General features: G+C 39.8%; 2 protein-coding genes across 2 annotated transcripts; both read right to left on the minus strand.

Moving 5' to 3' along the window:
- Positions 1–485: 485 nt before the first annotated feature.
- drd5a (dopamine receptor D5a) lies at positions 486–4,985 on the minus strand. The gene has a single exon (XM_058073111.1). The coding sequence runs from the start codon at positions 4,772–4,774 to the stop codon at positions 3,395–3,397; it is 1,380 nt and encodes a 459-aa protein (XP_057929094.1). The 5' UTR covers positions 4,775–4,985; the 3' UTR covers positions 486–3,394.
- A 2,990-nt stretch (positions 4,986–7,975) lies between these two features.
- On the minus strand, positions 7,976–16,841 carry otop1 (otopetrin 1). The gene is made up of 6 exons (XM_058080000.1): positions 16,282–16,841; positions 15,211–15,347; positions 13,551–13,609; positions 13,338–13,468; positions 9,806–10,716; positions 7,976–8,534 (listed from the first exon to the last, which is right to left on the minus strand). The coding sequence occupies exons 1-6, from the start codon at positions 16,664–16,666 to the stop codon at positions 8,364–8,366; spliced, it is 1,794 nt and encodes a 597-aa protein (XP_057935983.1). The 5' UTR covers positions 16,667–16,841; the 3' UTR covers positions 7,976–8,363.
- Between the last annotated feature and the right edge of the window lie 1,299 nt (positions 16,842–18,140).

Here is an 18,140-nt window from a genome sequence, read left to right on the forward strand (position 1 = left end):
CATACTGAGCTATCAAGCCAGTCGCTGCGTGGCGCATAGCATATCACTGGCAAATATGTATCGTAGCTTCTGTTCCTCAAGCTTTAAAGCTATGACCTTGGACCCTTTAAGAGACACACACGTTGACACAACGTCATCGCCTCTGATGAAGGCAAGTAACTGATTATGTTAATTTTCCGGAAAATATACCGAGTGAGACACTATAATAGAAAACAGCAATGACATTTACAGTTATGGGCTATTTATATATGTGTGTGTATACGCGTTGAAAATGACAATTACCTACATGTCAATTCCGGAGATACGTAATGACATTGTGATTGACTTTCAAGCACCAGCAATGGTAACACATTACAGATATGGTGTAATAATAAACAATAAATGAAAGGAAATGAAAGGATTACATAGAAAAGAAATTGATAATAGTGAAACAAGACTGTGTGATAGCATTTTAATAAGCAAAATAATGGACACCATTCACTGTTTAAAGGACAGTAATATACATTCAGGTCACCTGTACAATACAAATGACGGAGAAGTGAGGTCATGCATCCAGACATCCGTGACATCCAGTTGCATCCGTCATCCGTCGTCCATGGAAACACTAACCATCTTTGGTCACTTTTACTGATAATTTCACTGATAATTGACTGTTGTTGATTTTGTGCAATTGGATAATATTCCCCCATTCGCATAACCGTCCCACAATAGCCATGTGGGGGGGGCGCAGGATACAGGTAAACACTTCAATTACTGCATTTTGGCATCATGAAACATCAACTCTGTACAACACATTTCATTCTTTAAATAAGTTATAAGGCGCTCAACTGACTGCATGGGATTAAACTGTCTGGTTTGCACTTTCAGTAAGGCAGGTTTTTGGGATGCATTATTCAGCAGCAAAAAGGTTGTCATATATGTGTGTAGCGCATCTCAACTTATCAGAATATTGTGCAAAATGTAAGCTCAGGAGGTTTTTGCAGTTCATTTCTGATTTGAGCGTGAGCCACAAAATTCAACTTTTTGACAATATTGCACATTTTATGACATACTGAATTTGGCATTTTTAGTAGCTGTAAATTATAATCATCAAAAATGTACTCTATTTGTAGTGAAGTTATAGGACTGAATGGTAATGTTTAAAAAAAATTAATGAAAATGTGTGCAAAAACTAATATATATATATATATATATATATATATTATACTATATATATATATATATATATATATACTGCATTGTCAGTGTTATTAGACTCATATTGCACTATATCTCCATACAGGGTATTTCTTTAAATGTGATGCAGCCGGATGTTGGCGTCCTTTACGTTTAAATGGGTTGAACTTGAGCTTCAGTTTGTCCACTTTATGCTGTATTTAAATCTGCATATTAATTTGAATACCAAATTGACAGGGAAATTTTAACAAACATCATAAAGCATTAATCAAAGTACAAAAATGACATACAACCAGCGATAAAGCCTCTTAAGTCACATTTAACTCTTCTTCTTTGTTTCTGCTATGACTGTACGCTCTGCACTGTGAGGCGTTCAGGCGCACTCGTAATTGTGAGTGTTGGGCGCTAATTGTTTTTCATTTTTACTCAGGTACCTCCTATGACAATGGACATACCCCTGGGGAATTGACATGTACTCCACTTTGGGAACCTTGGGTTTACAGTCGATATTAATTGGCTCCAGACCCGATCATGATATAAGTAAATTTCCGCAAAGTAGTATTCCTTATTCATAAATAAAATATTTTTGTAGTTAATTGATCTTCTAAATGGAGTTTTTAACACTATAAGAGCTCTACTGACGTAAAATAACAACCCTATAGTCACCTTTACGTTTGTATTACCCTAAAAAGTAGACATAATCAGAGAAAATGAGTTATAATATAGAATCACATACAGTAAACCTCAGATATATCGGACTCGGATATATCGGAAATTCGCTCACAACGAACAGATTAAAAAGAACCAATTTTTCTGTAATGCATTTCCAATAAAAATTCATTGCATATATCGGATTTTTTATAACGGATTTTGCCTATTTCGGACAAAATCTCCAGTCCCGTTCAAATGCATTTCCATTAAATTTCCCTCGCATATATCGGATGGCCGCATCGTGGCGCTCCGATTCGCCGAATCGTGACAGGCCGCTATACGACGTCATTTGCAGCGTTTGCAGCGTTTCCTGCGCGTCCAGGTACATTGGAAACATAGTCAAGGAAGTGCCTTTTTATAACGGATAAAATCCGATTTACGCATATACCGGATATAAATCCGATATATGCGTAAAACGGACATTTTCCGGTATACGCATATAACGGATTTCGCTTATATCGGACAAAACCAGTGGGAACAATTGAATCCGATATATCCGAGGTTTACTGTATGTTGGCATTAGGAGAGTTACTTGTTTTTTTCACTTCCGGAACTTCTTATGGTAAAGTAAGAAAGCTGAAGTAACATTACCGACACATAGTGACCAGTGTAGAATATTATATATCAACGTGTCTTTCAATGAATGTCATATAGTTGTCATTTTTATGCTTAATTTAGGCTCAAAATATGTAGAATTTACTTAAACGTGTACTAATATTGGCTTTAGTCAAAGTCATATCCTTTGAAAAGCCGTGATAGAGTGAAAAACGAAATTCAAAGTGCAATGTGAGGGACGACTACATTATTTAGGTGATGTTTGGCAGGCCAAATAATAAGCTGGCCCACAGGCCACCTATTGATGACCACTGTTATAGAATGTAAGTTTCTCTTTTTGAATTAACCTAATGAAAAAAAATAGCTTTCAAAATTACAGTAGGATTGGAATTCTGTAAAAATGATGCAAAAACATCCGATTTATTACTCAACTAAGTCTTTTTTTTCCTCTTTCTTCCAATGTTAAGTGATCTTTACAAATATTTCCCTCTTCCTATTGCGGACAGGCATGAGACAAGCCTTGAAGAAAGAAGAACACCAGTTTCAACGACATCGAACCTTTTAAACAAATGAAGACAGACTTCACTTGTCATGGAGATGAACACCTACACGTCACTTTCAGAACAACGAGAGTATGCGTCACACAAGAGGCAAAAGCGGCAGCAGGATTGAACACCTGCCTGAGTGTGCATGAGTAAGTCACTCTGATGTCATTTTCGTCTTTGGGAGTACAATGGCTTGTCACCCCGGAGTGGAGCGTACCCGAGTTTGGACTCCCTTGGAAAAGGTACACCGAGTTACCGTGAAGTATTCACTTTTGCAGTAATTATGCCTCAAGGGACAGAAACGAACTCCAGTGTACCTCCTACTTGTATGGGCCGCCATTATCAGGAAGTGAAAGTACTGATGATGCAACATCCAATTAGGCATGATAACAAGGAACGACAAGAACTTAATGTAATCCATTGGGTGTGAACGGTGACATCCGATCGAGACTGACGACGGCCTCGCAGTCCTCCAAGTCGCACACCGAATCCGTGGCGTCATTATTAGCGGAAAACTGCGAGAGCCTATCAAAAGTCTCCTCGCAGTCGATACATTCCACCACGTTGGGGATCATGTTGACGTAAGCGTTGGCGATCTCCTTGTGGAACATTGTGTCTTGGTTGTAGGACACCAGCTCATTGCTGATGTTCACGGTTTCTACCGGAGTACTGGAGCAGAAGTAACGACATCCCAGTAAGCTAGCAAAAGCTTTCCTAAAATCGGCGTTGAATGCGTAAATAATGGGATTGAGTGAGGAATTGGTCCAACCGAACCACACAAACACATCAAAGGTGGTCTCGCTCACGCACGGCAGGCCTGCATCCTGGTCTGTGGGAGTCTTGTCGCAGAAGGGAACCATGCAATTAAGAACAAAGAACGGCAACCAACAACACACAAAGACCCCCATTATAACAGATAGGGTTTTGAACACTTTAGTTTCCCGTTTAATGGACGTCTTTAAAGTGTTGTGGTGTTGGCACTCGATTCTGTTTGTCCGGCAACTTTGCGCGTGTTCTGCGGCTCTCTCCAAAGAAGCTATTCTCCGGATTTGGATTTGGGCAATCCGGTATATTCTGGTATAAGTCACAATCATTATCGCTACCGGGATGTAGAAACTAATCAAAGATGACGAGATGGCGTATTCTCTGCTTAGACTGGAATCGCAGTTCTCCTCCGTTTGGCGACCTGACGTGGAGTTGTGTGTCCCGGCGATGTCGTCCCCGTTGGCTTTGTGCCAGTTGAGCTGGACAGGTATGAATGAAATAAGCACCGATAAAGTCCATGTGATGCTTATCATGACAAATGCAACTCTTTGGGTCATTTTTCTCTCATATCGAAAAGGACTGGAGATGGCCCAGTATCTGTCCACGCTTATGATGCAGAGGTTGAGGATGGAAGCGGTGGAGCACATAATGTCAAAAGCCACCCAGATGTTACAAAAAGTGCCAAACGGCCAGTATCCAGCCACTTCCGCGACAGCCTTCCACGGCATCACGAGCACCGCCACGAAGAGATCAGACAGCGCCAAAGACACAATGAAGATGTTGGTGACTTTGGTGCGTAAGTGGCGGGTGCGCAGCACAGCGGAGCACACCAGGATGTTCCCCAGCAGCGTCCACAGAATGAGAAGAAAGAGCAGACATCCCGTCACGGCGCGCAACACCACGTCCCTCCCGCCGTCGTCAGTCGCCTCCGATTCAGTACCGTTCCACATCGTGTCCCCGAGCGGCGCCGGCGCGGAGTCGGTCCCCTGCACCGATGAGAGATACTTAGCTGGGTTCTCCATGCGCCGGCTTCAAGTGGAGCCGCATCCCGCAGCCCCGCGCGAATGTGCGGTGACTTTCATCACCGTGGGTTCACCGCACTGGTTCCCGTGGAAGGCGCATTGCGAGCGCGAGAAGAGCGAGTTAAAAAGTATGAAAAGCCACGCACAAGGCGGCTGGAACTCAGAGTGGATCGGCGTGTTCATGTTGCAGCCAGGTCCTGTATGACCCACTCCACGCTGTGTGAGTGTGTAAGGAGGGATGCCCACTGTCAATACACTCAACTGTCAGGTGCATCACGCCTCCTTTGGTGTTACGCACTGCGATAGAAAAGGGGGTGTGTGGAAGCCTGCAACATTCCCAGGGTCTTCTATCGTGGGAGAAAATGAGCCCCTTGTGATTGACTACCACGTCTGGAGTGGAAGTGGAAGTAGCAGAGTAAATAGCTGTAAAAAAAAAAAAAAAACACAAAGTTCCAGATATAAACAGACAGTTCCTGTATAATATAATGAACTCTCCATGGTCCTGAATGCGTCATGGCGCTTCTATCCTGTAGTTTGCACACACATTACACTCATAATATTGTCACCTGTGGCCAAATAAGTTATCGTTTTGAAAACATTTTTGTTCCAACTGGTGCAGGATGCCTTCAGGTGAGTCGCATTCTTCACACTCACCCTCCCAGCGGACACGCAATGAATGGTCTGCGCCAAGGCAGCGGCACGTTACCGGCTTTACTACGTCACGGGTATTTTTAGACCAGTCTGCGTGGCTGTCAAATCGGTCTGACATGACGTCAAAATACCCACCACCACCCCCCCCCCCCCCTCTGCCCCATCTCTCCCCTGACGCCCAATGCGAAATTCACTGGCGTAACCTATTCTAGAAGGGCGACACACACACACACACACACAATCGACCTAACAGAATCAACATGTGAATGAGATTTAGGTCAGAGATATAAAATGACTCATACGAATTTAATGTGAATAAACAAAGACCGCATGAAAGAACCCCGTTGTTTACATCATAATAAAAACAAATAAGCACCGGAAGTTCATGCTTTTTCATTTTCAACTAGATATCTCCAATTAAGTTTTAAATATTTTTAAATAAATCTATTTTCCCACTGTTTGGATTCATTTAACCAGCTGCGTCCAGTCTTCTTACAAAGGTGAATAAATGACGACACCTTGTGGTAGCTTTGTTTACTACAACATGCACCAGTGACCAAGTACATACAGTCATTGGAAATAAAATCACTACACCAGTGTTATTTCTTTTTATTTTTGTTTGTTTTACAATTAAAGGTAGAATTAATTCTAGAAATATTACAAAAAAACAGCGCACTGTTTTTTACAGTCATAAACAGTGCTTTACCAGTCATTAAAATTCAAAAGAAATTGAAGAAAAAAGGCTGATGTGATATATTATATATTATATTCAATGACTGTGGGTTTATTTCAGTAGTTCAATCCGGGAGTGAAATTCATTCATTTTCTACCGCTTATCCTCACAAGGGCTGCAGGGGTGCTGGAGCCTATCCCAGCTGTCTTCGGGTGAGAGGCGGGGTACACCCTGGGACTGGTGGCCAGCCAATCACAGGGCACATATAGACAAACAACCATTCACACTCACATTTGGAGTCGCCAGTTAACCTAGCATGTTTTTGGAATGTGGTAGGAAACCGGAGTACCCGGAGAAAACCCACACATGCACGGGGAGAACATGCAAACTCCACACAGAGATGGCCGAGGGTTGAATTGAACTAAGGTCTCCCAGCTGTGAGGCCTGCGTGCTAACCACTCAAATAGCAAGCTCCTATTTATTTGTTGTCAACTTAAGAAAGGGTTTCAAGACTGAGAAGCCAAATATGTACCACTTCCGCATGGATTAGGAGGAAAACTTTTCATTCATTCATTCATTCATTCATTTTCTACCGCTTTTCCTCACAAGGGCCGCAGGGAGGTGCTGGAGCCTATCCCAGCTGTCTTCAGGCGAGAGGCGGGGTACACCCTGGACTGGTGACCAGCTAATCACAGGGCACATATAGACAAACAACCATTCACACTCACATTCATACCTATGGACAATTTGGAGTCGCCAATTAACCTAGCATGTTTTTGGAATGTGGGAGGAAACCGGAGTACCCGGAGAAAACCCACGCATGCACGGGGAGAACATGCAAACTCCACACAGAGATGGCCGAGGATGGAATTGAACTTGGGAGTCCGAGCTGTGAGGCCTGTGTGAAAATTAAATTATATTCTTGAAATCCACTACACAGTGAAATAGTTCAATGATTTGATTTAGTGTATCATTAACTGAAAAGGTCAGCCTTCCCGTCCGGAACGGTCAAATAACACATTTAGAACCTTTTGCAGGAATAAAAACTCATTTATTTCAGCACTACTGTACAAATATTTTTCTATGAGCACCATAAAACGACAGTCAGAATGATGATTTTGATGAGAATTCATAAAGCAAACAATTTAGGCCTGTATGTTGGCACTGAGAGGATGGTGGAGACCACCAGAGCGAGAACCTTTACTGGAGATGTGACTAAATAAATTTATTAGTGTGAATCTGGAAATGAGAACTTGGTTCCTGGCCTCACCATAAATCCTGTTTGTGTCTAAACACCCATCAGGATTTAAATGAAACGGTTACGACTGTAATTATCGTGCAAGGCGGTGAATAAGGCAAAGCACTCTGAAAACCTTGGATGTATACAAACACAAAAATGCAGTCCATTTATAACTACTGTATTTCCAACTGCAGTACCATTTACCTTCAAAGGAATCGTTAAAAAAAACAGCATACTTATGAATCCTAAATATTCCTGGAGTTCTAAACTAGTGGGCATTTTACTGCTTTTCATCACAGCAGCACCAAACATAAAAAATAATGGTTTTAGCTCCTGCAGCCTTGATATACTGGGATATAAATGCTAACTTATATTAAGAACTATACGTGAAATGGTCCCAAAAGCTCAGTATTTTTATGCAGCTCGGTGGAGACGGACGGGAACTTTTTAGATGGTATTATAATAATCTCTCTAGGAGTGCTTACAGTCATAAATACCTGGTACTGAGCTGAGATAGTCCTCTGAGAGTTAGAAATGTACTGAGATTTTAAGAAAACAACATTATATACTTCTACTGTAGTAAATGAGAACATCATTCATTTCAAAAAATGCATTTGAAATGCATATGAACTATGGATAAAGAGTTACAACATTGCACATATTATAAAGTACAGTGCTCTTAGATCGTGTTGTATTTAAAACCATGAGGTCGACAATACCAAATCGGGTGCACGTAATGTGTGGGGTCACAGGGTGACGAACAAGTCAAGACTAACTAAAAAAGAAAAAAAACATAAAAGCCTCTTTATTTACTAAGTCTTTAAAAAAAACCTCCCACTGTACAAGATACTTCAAGGAACACAGGTTAATATGTTGAATAATCCTTAGATTAAGAAACCTACAGGATGTCATGTGTGTAGCCATGGCTTGCTTTCAAGTGGTGAATGTTTGAGCCATGCTGTGAAACACTCACAGGAGCCAACAAGTGGCAAGTGTTTTTTTTCTGTGCATTGTCTGTTTCTCAGTCAGACCCGCCGGAAGACCTCTAATAGCGAAGCCACCGAGTGCATGCGGTAGAAAAGGTTTAATGGAACCGCAAAATTCAGGGTTGTAGTCCATACGCTGAAGCCGAAGGTCTCCTGTTCCAGCCCGTTTTCGTACTGTGGTCGACAACCAAAGGCAGGGAGGATCCACAGCTAAAAAAAAAAAAAAAGTACATATCTTTAATGTCTGGCTTTCATTTGCATAAATAAGTATGTTAGTCCTTGTGTAAAACCTAATAACAGATGCTATTGGAAAAGTACATTTGGTCTTTAAATGACTTTACAGGAATAGTATAAGCATATGTACACTCTGACATAGGCTTGGAAAACAAAGAAACCCTTTCATTAAGATACAGCTGAACACATGGAAACTGATACCTTGGTTCTGTCAGATCGGAATCTACCTTAGGTGTGTTTTGTTGTTTAAAAAGGGAAGAAGTAAATTTGAAACACTTATATGCTAGGACTACGTTAAAAAGCCATAGCATTTCAGTATGTGGAATCAAACTATGGAATGGATTGAGTAAGGAAATCAAACAATGCACAACGATGAGCCAATTCAAGAAACAATACAAGCAGTTGATGTTTGCTAAATACAAGGATGAAGATTCTTGAACCAGTCATGATGTGCTATATATATCACTATATTGACAGTTACTATGGTACACATTATGTCATTGGATGGTCATATCACCTCATACTTTGGTACGTGACAAAAAATAAAAAAAAATTTAAAATATTTTAAAATGTTTTTTTAAGAAAAAACTTAAACTATATTAGGAAAGCATTTTAATTAAACATTTTAGAAAATAAAAAATTAAAAGTTCAAAATTGAAAATTAAAAATTAAAAATTAAAAATTAAAAATTTAAAATTTAAAATTTAAAATTTAAAATTTAAAATTTAAAATTTAAAATTTTAAATTTAAAATTTAAAATTTAAAATTTAAAATTTAAAATTTAAAATTTAAAATTTAAAATTTAAAATTTAAAATTTAAAATTTAAAATTTAAAATTTAAAATTTAAAATTTAAAATTTAAAATTTAAAATTTAAAATTTAAAATTTAAAATTTAAGCTATATTAGGAAAGCAGGAAGTGAACAAATGTAACAGTTACTGATTGTAAAAGTACCAGATGGAGGGGTAGGATTTAATAAGCTTTGCTTCTTCCTACTCCTTTTGGACATGTGGAACTGTGAACTGATTATGGGATGCATTCATTTGTAATCTGATGCATGTTCAAATGAAATAAAACCATTACCATAAAAAACTCACTTTATAGTTATTACCAAAAACATCAATTTGTCACCTGGAAACTATTCTGCTGCTATCTGACCGAGCAAGATGTTGCTAGTTAAAACTCCATCGGGAAAGATGGAAAAAAATATATAAATCAAAATTGCAAAGAAAAGCAAAAGTTCTTACCGAGATGTTACCCATAATTAAGAAGACTGCAATGTTTTTCAGGATTTGTCTCTTAATATTTGGGGCTTTCACCGCTTGGCTTCCAAAGGGCCGAGGGTGGTCAGTGGGTTTCCGTGGACATCTGTACACCCGTCCGTTCTCTTCCTGCTCGTTCTCCATGCCGACACAAGCCCTGTCGGGAGTGTCGTAGGCTCGGTTGAAGATGCCGTTGAAAGTTGGCGCCAAAGACGACGTCACTGAGAAGATTTCCGGTGAAGTCGTCAACTCCGGGTCATCCCGCCCCCCAGCATCTTCCTGCTGGCGGTAGAGGGACTCGATGATGAAGAGGTTCTGGATGCATTTCTCCAACACAACGAGCAGAGAATAAGTCAAATTGGTCCAGCGGTAAGGGGGGCTGCTATTGGCTCCCAGCACAGCCACAATGCTGCACCAGGACATGAACCAGGATCCAATGGAGGAGCCAAATAACAGTTCTGTGTCCAGCTGCCTGGAGGGGTTCTTCGAGTTGTCCAGTGGCATGTGATCTGCTCGGTATATGAGCAGACCTGAAGCACAGGCAGAGCACATAAACACAAGCATGACGATGCCATAAATGTAGAACATAGAAATGGCAGAGCGCCGCGTTTGGAGGGACCCCTCCACATGCGTTATATAAACCACCAAAATCCCGATAGTGCTGGCAAAGGCGACAAGACCTAGAATGGGTCCTAGGGTCAAACCTTGGGTTTTAGTTGCAAGTCTTTTCCGATTTGTAGAGAGGTCAATGGTCCGGCCAATGTTCTTCCACATAACAAAGAGCATGGCGGAGACAAAGATGTGGTATTCGATGTTGAAAGGATAGAGATAGTAGAGGCTGCTGGAGAACATGGAGCACATGCTGGTGGTGCAGTTGCAGTGAGGCTCCGTATGAACTGCAATGACAAACACATGCAAAATGAAATTGCTTTATTTTGTCCTGTATATTCAATATTTAACAATATCATCCTAAGCAGTTTCTGCAATGGATCATACTGTATAAAGGAAAGATATTTTAAACAATTGTAAGAAAGGAAGTGGTTAGCTAGGAGACCTGAGTTCGATTCCACCCTCGGCCATCTCTGTGTGGAGTTTGCATGTTCTACCACATTCCAAAAACATGCTAGGTTAATTGGCGACTCCAAATTGTAAAGCTCCCATGTTTTTTTCCTTCTCGATTTGGTCATCCCTCATTTATTGCCATTAATTGGTTCCAAACCTGACCGAGATAAGTGAATTTCCGCAAAATAGGATTTGTTATTCATAAATGAAAAATTTTTGTAGACAGCTAGGAGACCCAAGTTCGATTCCACCCTCGGCCATCTCTGTGTGGAGTTTGCATGTTCTCCCCATGCATGCGTGGGTTTTCTCCGGGTACTCCGTTTTTCTCCCACGTTCCAAAAACATGCTAGGTTAATTGGCGACTCCAAATTGTAGAGTTCCCATGTTTTTTTCCTTCTTGATTTGGTCATCCCTCATTTATTGCCATTAATTGGTTCCAGACCTGACTGGGATAAGTGAAATTCTACAAAATAAGATTTGTTATTTATAAATGAAACATTTTTGTTACCCTCAAAATAAGGTTTTAACATCCTGTAATAGCATTAGCAGTGCGCTAGGCGGTCACTGGGAAAGATTTTCAACACATCAGCAAAACATAATGCATTTTCCAAAGTCCTGTATTTGTATTTTAGTTCATTTAGACATTTTTTTTATGCTTGAAAATGCCTAATTTAGGCTGAAAGTATGTACAATTTGCTTAAATTTGCATTTTTTGGAATAATAAAATTACAAAACAAGGCTGCACGATGGACAAGTGGTTAGCGTGCAGGCCACACTAACCATAGCTAGGAGACAACTGTATACGTGGAATCTCACGGAAATTGACATAATGTGAATGAAATACGTCTCTGTAAAGAGTGGATTGTGGTTCTTTTAGAATTGTGACATATATTACAGCTGTAGGGGCTGCACGGCGGAAGAGTGGTTAGTGCACAGGTCACACAGCTGGGAGACCCAAGTTCGATTCCAATGTGTGGAGTTTGCATGTTCTCCCCGTGCATGCGTGGGTTTTCTCCGGGTACTCCGGTTTCCTCCCACATTCCAAAAACATGCTAGGTTAATTAGCGACTCCATAGGTCCATAGGTATGTCCATAGTCCATGTCCATAGGTATGAATGTGAGTGTGAATGGTTGTTTGTCTATATGTGCCCTGTGATTGGCTGGCCACCAGTCCAGGGTGTACCCCGCCTCCTGAAGACAGCTGGGATAGGCTCCAGCACCCCCGCGACCCTCGTGAGGATAAGAAATAAGGAAGAAAAATTTGCTGATCTGTTCTCATAAGACCTAAGTGTGCCAAAAAAATGTGCGGCAACATTTTGATAAAAATGACTATCTGATGAACCCCCTGTAGGGTTATCGTCAACTAAATTGCGTGTTGATGGTCTATAGCAGGGGTCAGCAACCCGCGGCTCCAGAGCCGCATGTGGCTCTCCAGCCTCTTTGTTGCGGCTCCCTTTGCAATGCTTGAATATTTTTTAGCACCCGTGTGGTGAAAATGCACGTCTTTGTTATGAGTTTACAAAAATCCAACTTTGTGTGAGACCATGAATGCATCCTGACTGAGTTCTGACTGGTGACTGAATGAGCAGACAGGATGCTATCCAGTTCTCTCTGACAGGTTAACATGAAGGGAAATGAGTAATACTTTGAGTTATTTGAGTTATTAATTATTATTAATGAGTTATTTGACGATTCTAAAAAATAAATTAGAGCTCATTTAAAAACAAAAGTTTATCTCCAGTACTAGCAAGAGTACTCCAACTCGTCTTTTTTTTTCCCTCCAATGTTGTTTTAAACATACAACGTTTTGCGGCTCCAGGCTATTTTTCTTTAGTGGGCAAGTGGGTGAAATGGCTCTTTTCATAGTAAAGGTTGCCGACCCCTGGTCTATAGTTATTAGTCACTTAAAGTTTACGCTCTAAAACTCCAAGCACAGTCTGCTATAGTGGTGCCTTTGCCCTCCTTTTTTTACAAAACCCACCTACCAGCCACCCTCTCCCCCATCAAGGGCCACCATCATGGTCCTGCACCCTTTAATTAAAAAAAGGGAACAACAGTCAGGGTGCAGCCTGCCTCACAGTCGGCCGGATATGAGGAGAAGCACCTGAACCCCCCCACCCCTCAGCTTAGATGTATCAGTTACTGTAATTGCAGCGCCCTTGGGAGTAAGCAGCCTGTGGGACAAAGACGTGTGAGGTCAAGCGGGGAGTTGCCAAGGAGGGTGGCGGTGGCTAAAGTGTGTAGAAAGGGTTAGTGAGGGAGCCCCTCAGCGCTAGCAACACCGGGTCTCCTGAAACCTAATAGAGAGAGAGACGTTCGACGCAAACAAGACCTGCCCAGCTCGGCGGCCCTTCGCTCCCTCCTTTTTCGCTTTTATCCATTGATTCAAGTTCTCAAGTGAACTATTGTACTTCTCTTCCAGGTACAAGCCAACAATCGACCCCTTGGCCCTTACCTATAGTGAGGTTTCCATAGCCCAGGGCAGAGAGCCTTCTTTTATGGTTGTTCAAAAAGTGCTCCGCTTCTGACATCACACCGCTGCACCACAGGAGGAGGTTGGTAAAAACTGCGTGGATTACACCGAATCTAAAAAGATGAAGAGTTTAATTACTATTTCACACATTAAACAAGGAGCTTATATTTATGTTTTAAAACATAATCCACATACCTCTCAAATGTTTCAAAACTCTTGATGACATCTTTGATGTGAAACCAGAGAAAGTGCACCTAATCAGAACAACATGAAATCATTTTAGCAAAACACCAAAGCTCAACTAAATACTATTGAAATATCCTGAAACCCAATCATTTCATTCCCAACATGAACAACCAAGTAATTCTACTGTCACACAAACTCTGGACCCACACGAACAACAAAGGGCATATTATGTGAAGACCTACTTGGTTAAGTGCCACAAGAAACACTGCGAGTATTATTACATCAGGGGTGTCCAAAGTGCAGCCGGGGGCCATTTGCAGCCTGTGGTTCATTTATAATAAATAAAATAAATAAAGAAATAATAATAAAATAATATATAAATAATATATATATATATATATATTTCATATATAAAATACTATATAATATATAAAATAATAAAATAAATAAGTGCCACAAGAAACACTGCGAGTATTATTACATCAGGGGTGTCCAAAGTGCAGCCGGGGGCCATTTGCAGCCTGTGGTTCATTTATAATAAATAAAATAAATAAAGAAATAATAATAAAATAATATATAAATAATATATATATATATATTTCATATATAAAATACTATATAATATATAAAATAATAAAATAAATAAGTGCCACAAGAAACACTGCGAGTATTATTACATCAGGGGTGTCCAAAGTGCAGCCGGGGGCCATTTTGCAGCCTGTGGTTCATTTATAATAAATAAAGTAAATAAATAAATACATAAATAAAAAATAATATATAATTAAAATATATATATTTAATATATAAAATACTATATAATATATAAAATAATACATAAATAAATAAAAAATAATACAATTAAAAAGGGCACAATTGTAGAGAGAAAATGCTGAAATTCGGATTACTAACACTACAAATCCCTCGTTTATCACTGTAAATTGCTCCCATACCTGACCGTAGTAAGTGAATTTCCACAAAGCAGGATTCCTTATTATTTATAAATGGAATATTTTAGTAGCTAGAGGCTAGAGACCTTCCAAATATTGTTTTAACATTATTAGAGCCGTCTATACATGAACTAACACCCTATAGTCACCTTTATACTTGTGTTTCCTAATATAGTAAATAAAACAGGCATAAATGAGATCTTTTCTAGACAGCATACTTCCGAATATTTAAATAATTTTATTGGCACTGCATGGGTGTCTTCCAAAACACTAGAGGGCGCATATGCTCCTTTCAGCATGGTCAAAATTTGGCTTTTCGGGTTGCCCTGTTACCATCCATCCAATTTCTACTGTTCGTCTAGATCTTCCCAAGGCATTCCCACGCCAGATGAGAGACTTAGTCTCTCCAATATGACCTAGGTCTTCCCCGTTGCCTCCTATAGGTCAGACATGCATTGAACACCTCCCCAGGGGGCATTTGACCAGATACCTAAGCCAAGTCATCTAGTACCTCTTAATTCGTAGGAGCCAAGCCACCCTACTGATTTATGAAAAACTATAATAGAGTGAAGCCCTGAAATGTGAACTATGAGGTGGTGAGGAATGACTATTACTTTAAACCTTGTCATAAAATAAACAAAATTATATAAAAATATCAAAGTGGCCCTTATGTTGTATGCCGCCATCGGTGGAAAACGCCCCCCTGAGAACTGCAAACTTACCTGTGCTATAGTATGACTTGCATGGATGACAGGATAAACCCCGAGGACAGCCGACACGCAAGATTGATAACCAACATAATATCCAATTCGAAACACGTCCATAATCAATGAGAGGAGTGCAAGAAGAGTCAAACCACCTGTGGGAAATATGGGAAATGGAGGTCATGCTAGATTTGCTGTTGGTAACACAATATATACATATATATCATGTATTACCACAACATATAACAGTGAAAGAAAACAGCAGACACATTTTTTGTGTGCCGGCTTCATGATAAATAAAATACGCAGTTATATTAACGGTTATATTGTTTGTAAATTGTATATTACAAAGCTGCAGCTTATATTGAGATGCATTTGTGTACAATATATACCAATCAAAACAGAGCATTATTATATTAGTAATGGTAATGGTAATATTTCATTTGAACATGCATGAGATTACAATTGAATGCATCCCATAATCAGTTCCCAGTTCCACATGTCCAAAAGGAGTAGGAAGAAGCAAAGCTTATTAAATCCTACCCATCCATCTGGTACTTTTACTTTTACAATCAGTAACTATTTGTAACTAATTTGTAATTCGTAACTATTTGTTCACTTCCTGCTTTCCTAATATAATTCAAGTTTGGGGTTTTTTTGTTTTTAAAATGTTTTATTTTTATTTTTATTTTTATTTTTATTTTTATTTTTATTTTTATTTTTATTTTTATTTTTATTTTTATTTTTATTTTTATTTTTATTTTTATTTTTATTTTTATTTTTATTTTTATTTTTATTTTAATGCTTTCCTAGCATTTTATTAAAAACATTTTTAAATATTTTAAATTTTTGTAGAGAAGTATTGGATGACATTTTTAGGTAATTGGTTATTTTTAGCCTTATGCATTATTTTAGCTGTTTGAAGATGAACTATATCAGCAAGTATTTGTGATTTTACAAATAAGGAGTTAGTATGTTCTCTGTAGGCGGCATTATGAATTATCCTTACTGACCTTTTTTGCAGTACATTTAGCAGAATTGTGTACTGGATCTAGATTCTGGATCTAGATCGTCCATGTGGAGGCTCACCTCTGATCCAGCACGTGGTGGCGTGGACATCTTTCTCAGTGCGCGTGTGCTTGTGCCTGTCTCTCACCAGGATGTACCACATCATCCAGACCAGCTGCAGGATCATGAGGCAGGTGATGAAGGACAGCAGGTGATCCTCCTTGACAGATGGTCCGTGGTGGGCCAGGGCCAGCATGATCGCCGCTCCGATCAGCAGCACGTTGGTCCCATACTGTCCGCTCAAGATCTCCGCGTTCTTCTTCGGGTAGTCATCTGACACGCTCAGCTTCAGCTTGCTCAGAATCTTCTTGTCGTTCTCGGAGCTGGACGACGAGGAGGAGCTGTTGCAGTATTTGTTCAAACACATGGCATCCAAGGTGTTATGCTCCACCATGGTGGGAGACATGACTGTAATCAGAGGGAAGGGGGGCAGTCAAAGCCTCGCTTTGGAGGTGCGTCTCTGGGGGACCAGGTGCGCAACCAGGTGGACCGGTACCGCTCCGAACATACTTATTCGGTCACCAACGCTGGAGCCAACAATCCATAACAAAATGTAAAAGTATCATGTCCATATCTGTTCAAGTAGTCCCTCCAAATGTGCTGCAATCTTCTCATTGAGGCGTTCAGGGGTAATATAACCAGGTGAGGGACAAGTAAGACTTCCAAAAACTCTTAGTCAGCTCCTGTTCCACCATCTGGGGGCTTGATCATAAGGCTTTCAAGCAGAGCGGAGGACTGGGGATGAAAAGGTTAAAATGGCAGTATAGTTCCGCGAGTGTACGTCCAATAGGATCAAGAACCTCCGGTTGGATACATTTATATATGCGGATGGGTTTACTTTGCCTAACAAAAGGGGAGGTGGAGACACACTTTGGAGGGTCGTTAATTGAATCCCTTTCATCAATAATGTAGCGACCCTTCATGTTGACATGTTGTACTCTTGAGTGTCTGACTGTTCCGAGTGACTGTGAATGCACCAGGTGTGGGGGGCGTGTCGTTGTTGAGGAAGCACTGTTGAGTTGATGACTGTGTTTATAGCGGTGGTGGTTTTAGTAGCCATTATTGTAGCCATTATTTGATATTATATTATTTGATAAGATATTTCACAGGTTTGTGACAGAAATGCAATTCAATATACTTTTAAAATGTACCCAATTTAAACGACTTTTTACAAGAACAACGAACAAATTAAGGGTCGTCCTTACGCATCACCATAGCTTGTGAACATGAGACATTACTGGCAACATAAGTTTGCCGTCTGAATGCTATATTATTTATATTTCCTTTAATCGCCAACAACAAAACATCAACAACTGACGGTTACAATGACGTCACCAGTCACAAAACATCATGTGCCCACGTGATCCAAGGAAAACTGCATTGACTCAATCAGTGCAAATCATCACCACCAAAATCCGCTCAGTAGCCACTGATTATATCTGACCCTGTTGATTATCTTTCTAACTGATTAGCTTATGTGTTCCTTTGTACCAACAATGGTTTAAAGACTGACTTTTTAAAACACACTTGAACTTAAAAAGACTTAAGTTCATGTCACAAATTGATCAAATGTTCTGTTTTAAGTAAATAATGTGGAACAGATGCATTCATTGCAGTTATTCCAAATAGTTAACCGATTAAAAGAGAAATGAGTGACACTTTTGCCAAAAAAAAAGTTTCACTAGAAGTGTGCAATTTTTATTATTTTTATAATGTACAGTAATACCTTGTTTATCGCGATCCAGACACCCGTAAAGTAGGATTCCTGATTTATCAATGTAATATTGTCATAGTTGACATATAAAAAAACTTCTTTACGACCTTCTGAATTTGTTTTTTTTTAACATTAGAGCCCTCTAGACATTACATAACACCAACAA

Source organism: Doryrhamphus excisus, chromosome 1 (genome assembly GCF_030265055.1).
Source record: "Doryrhamphus excisus isolate RoL2022-K1 chromosome 1, RoL_Dexc_1.0, whole genome shotgun sequence".
NCBI lineage: Eukaryota > Metazoa > Chordata > Actinopteri > Syngnathiformes > Syngnathidae > Doryrhamphus > Doryrhamphus excisus.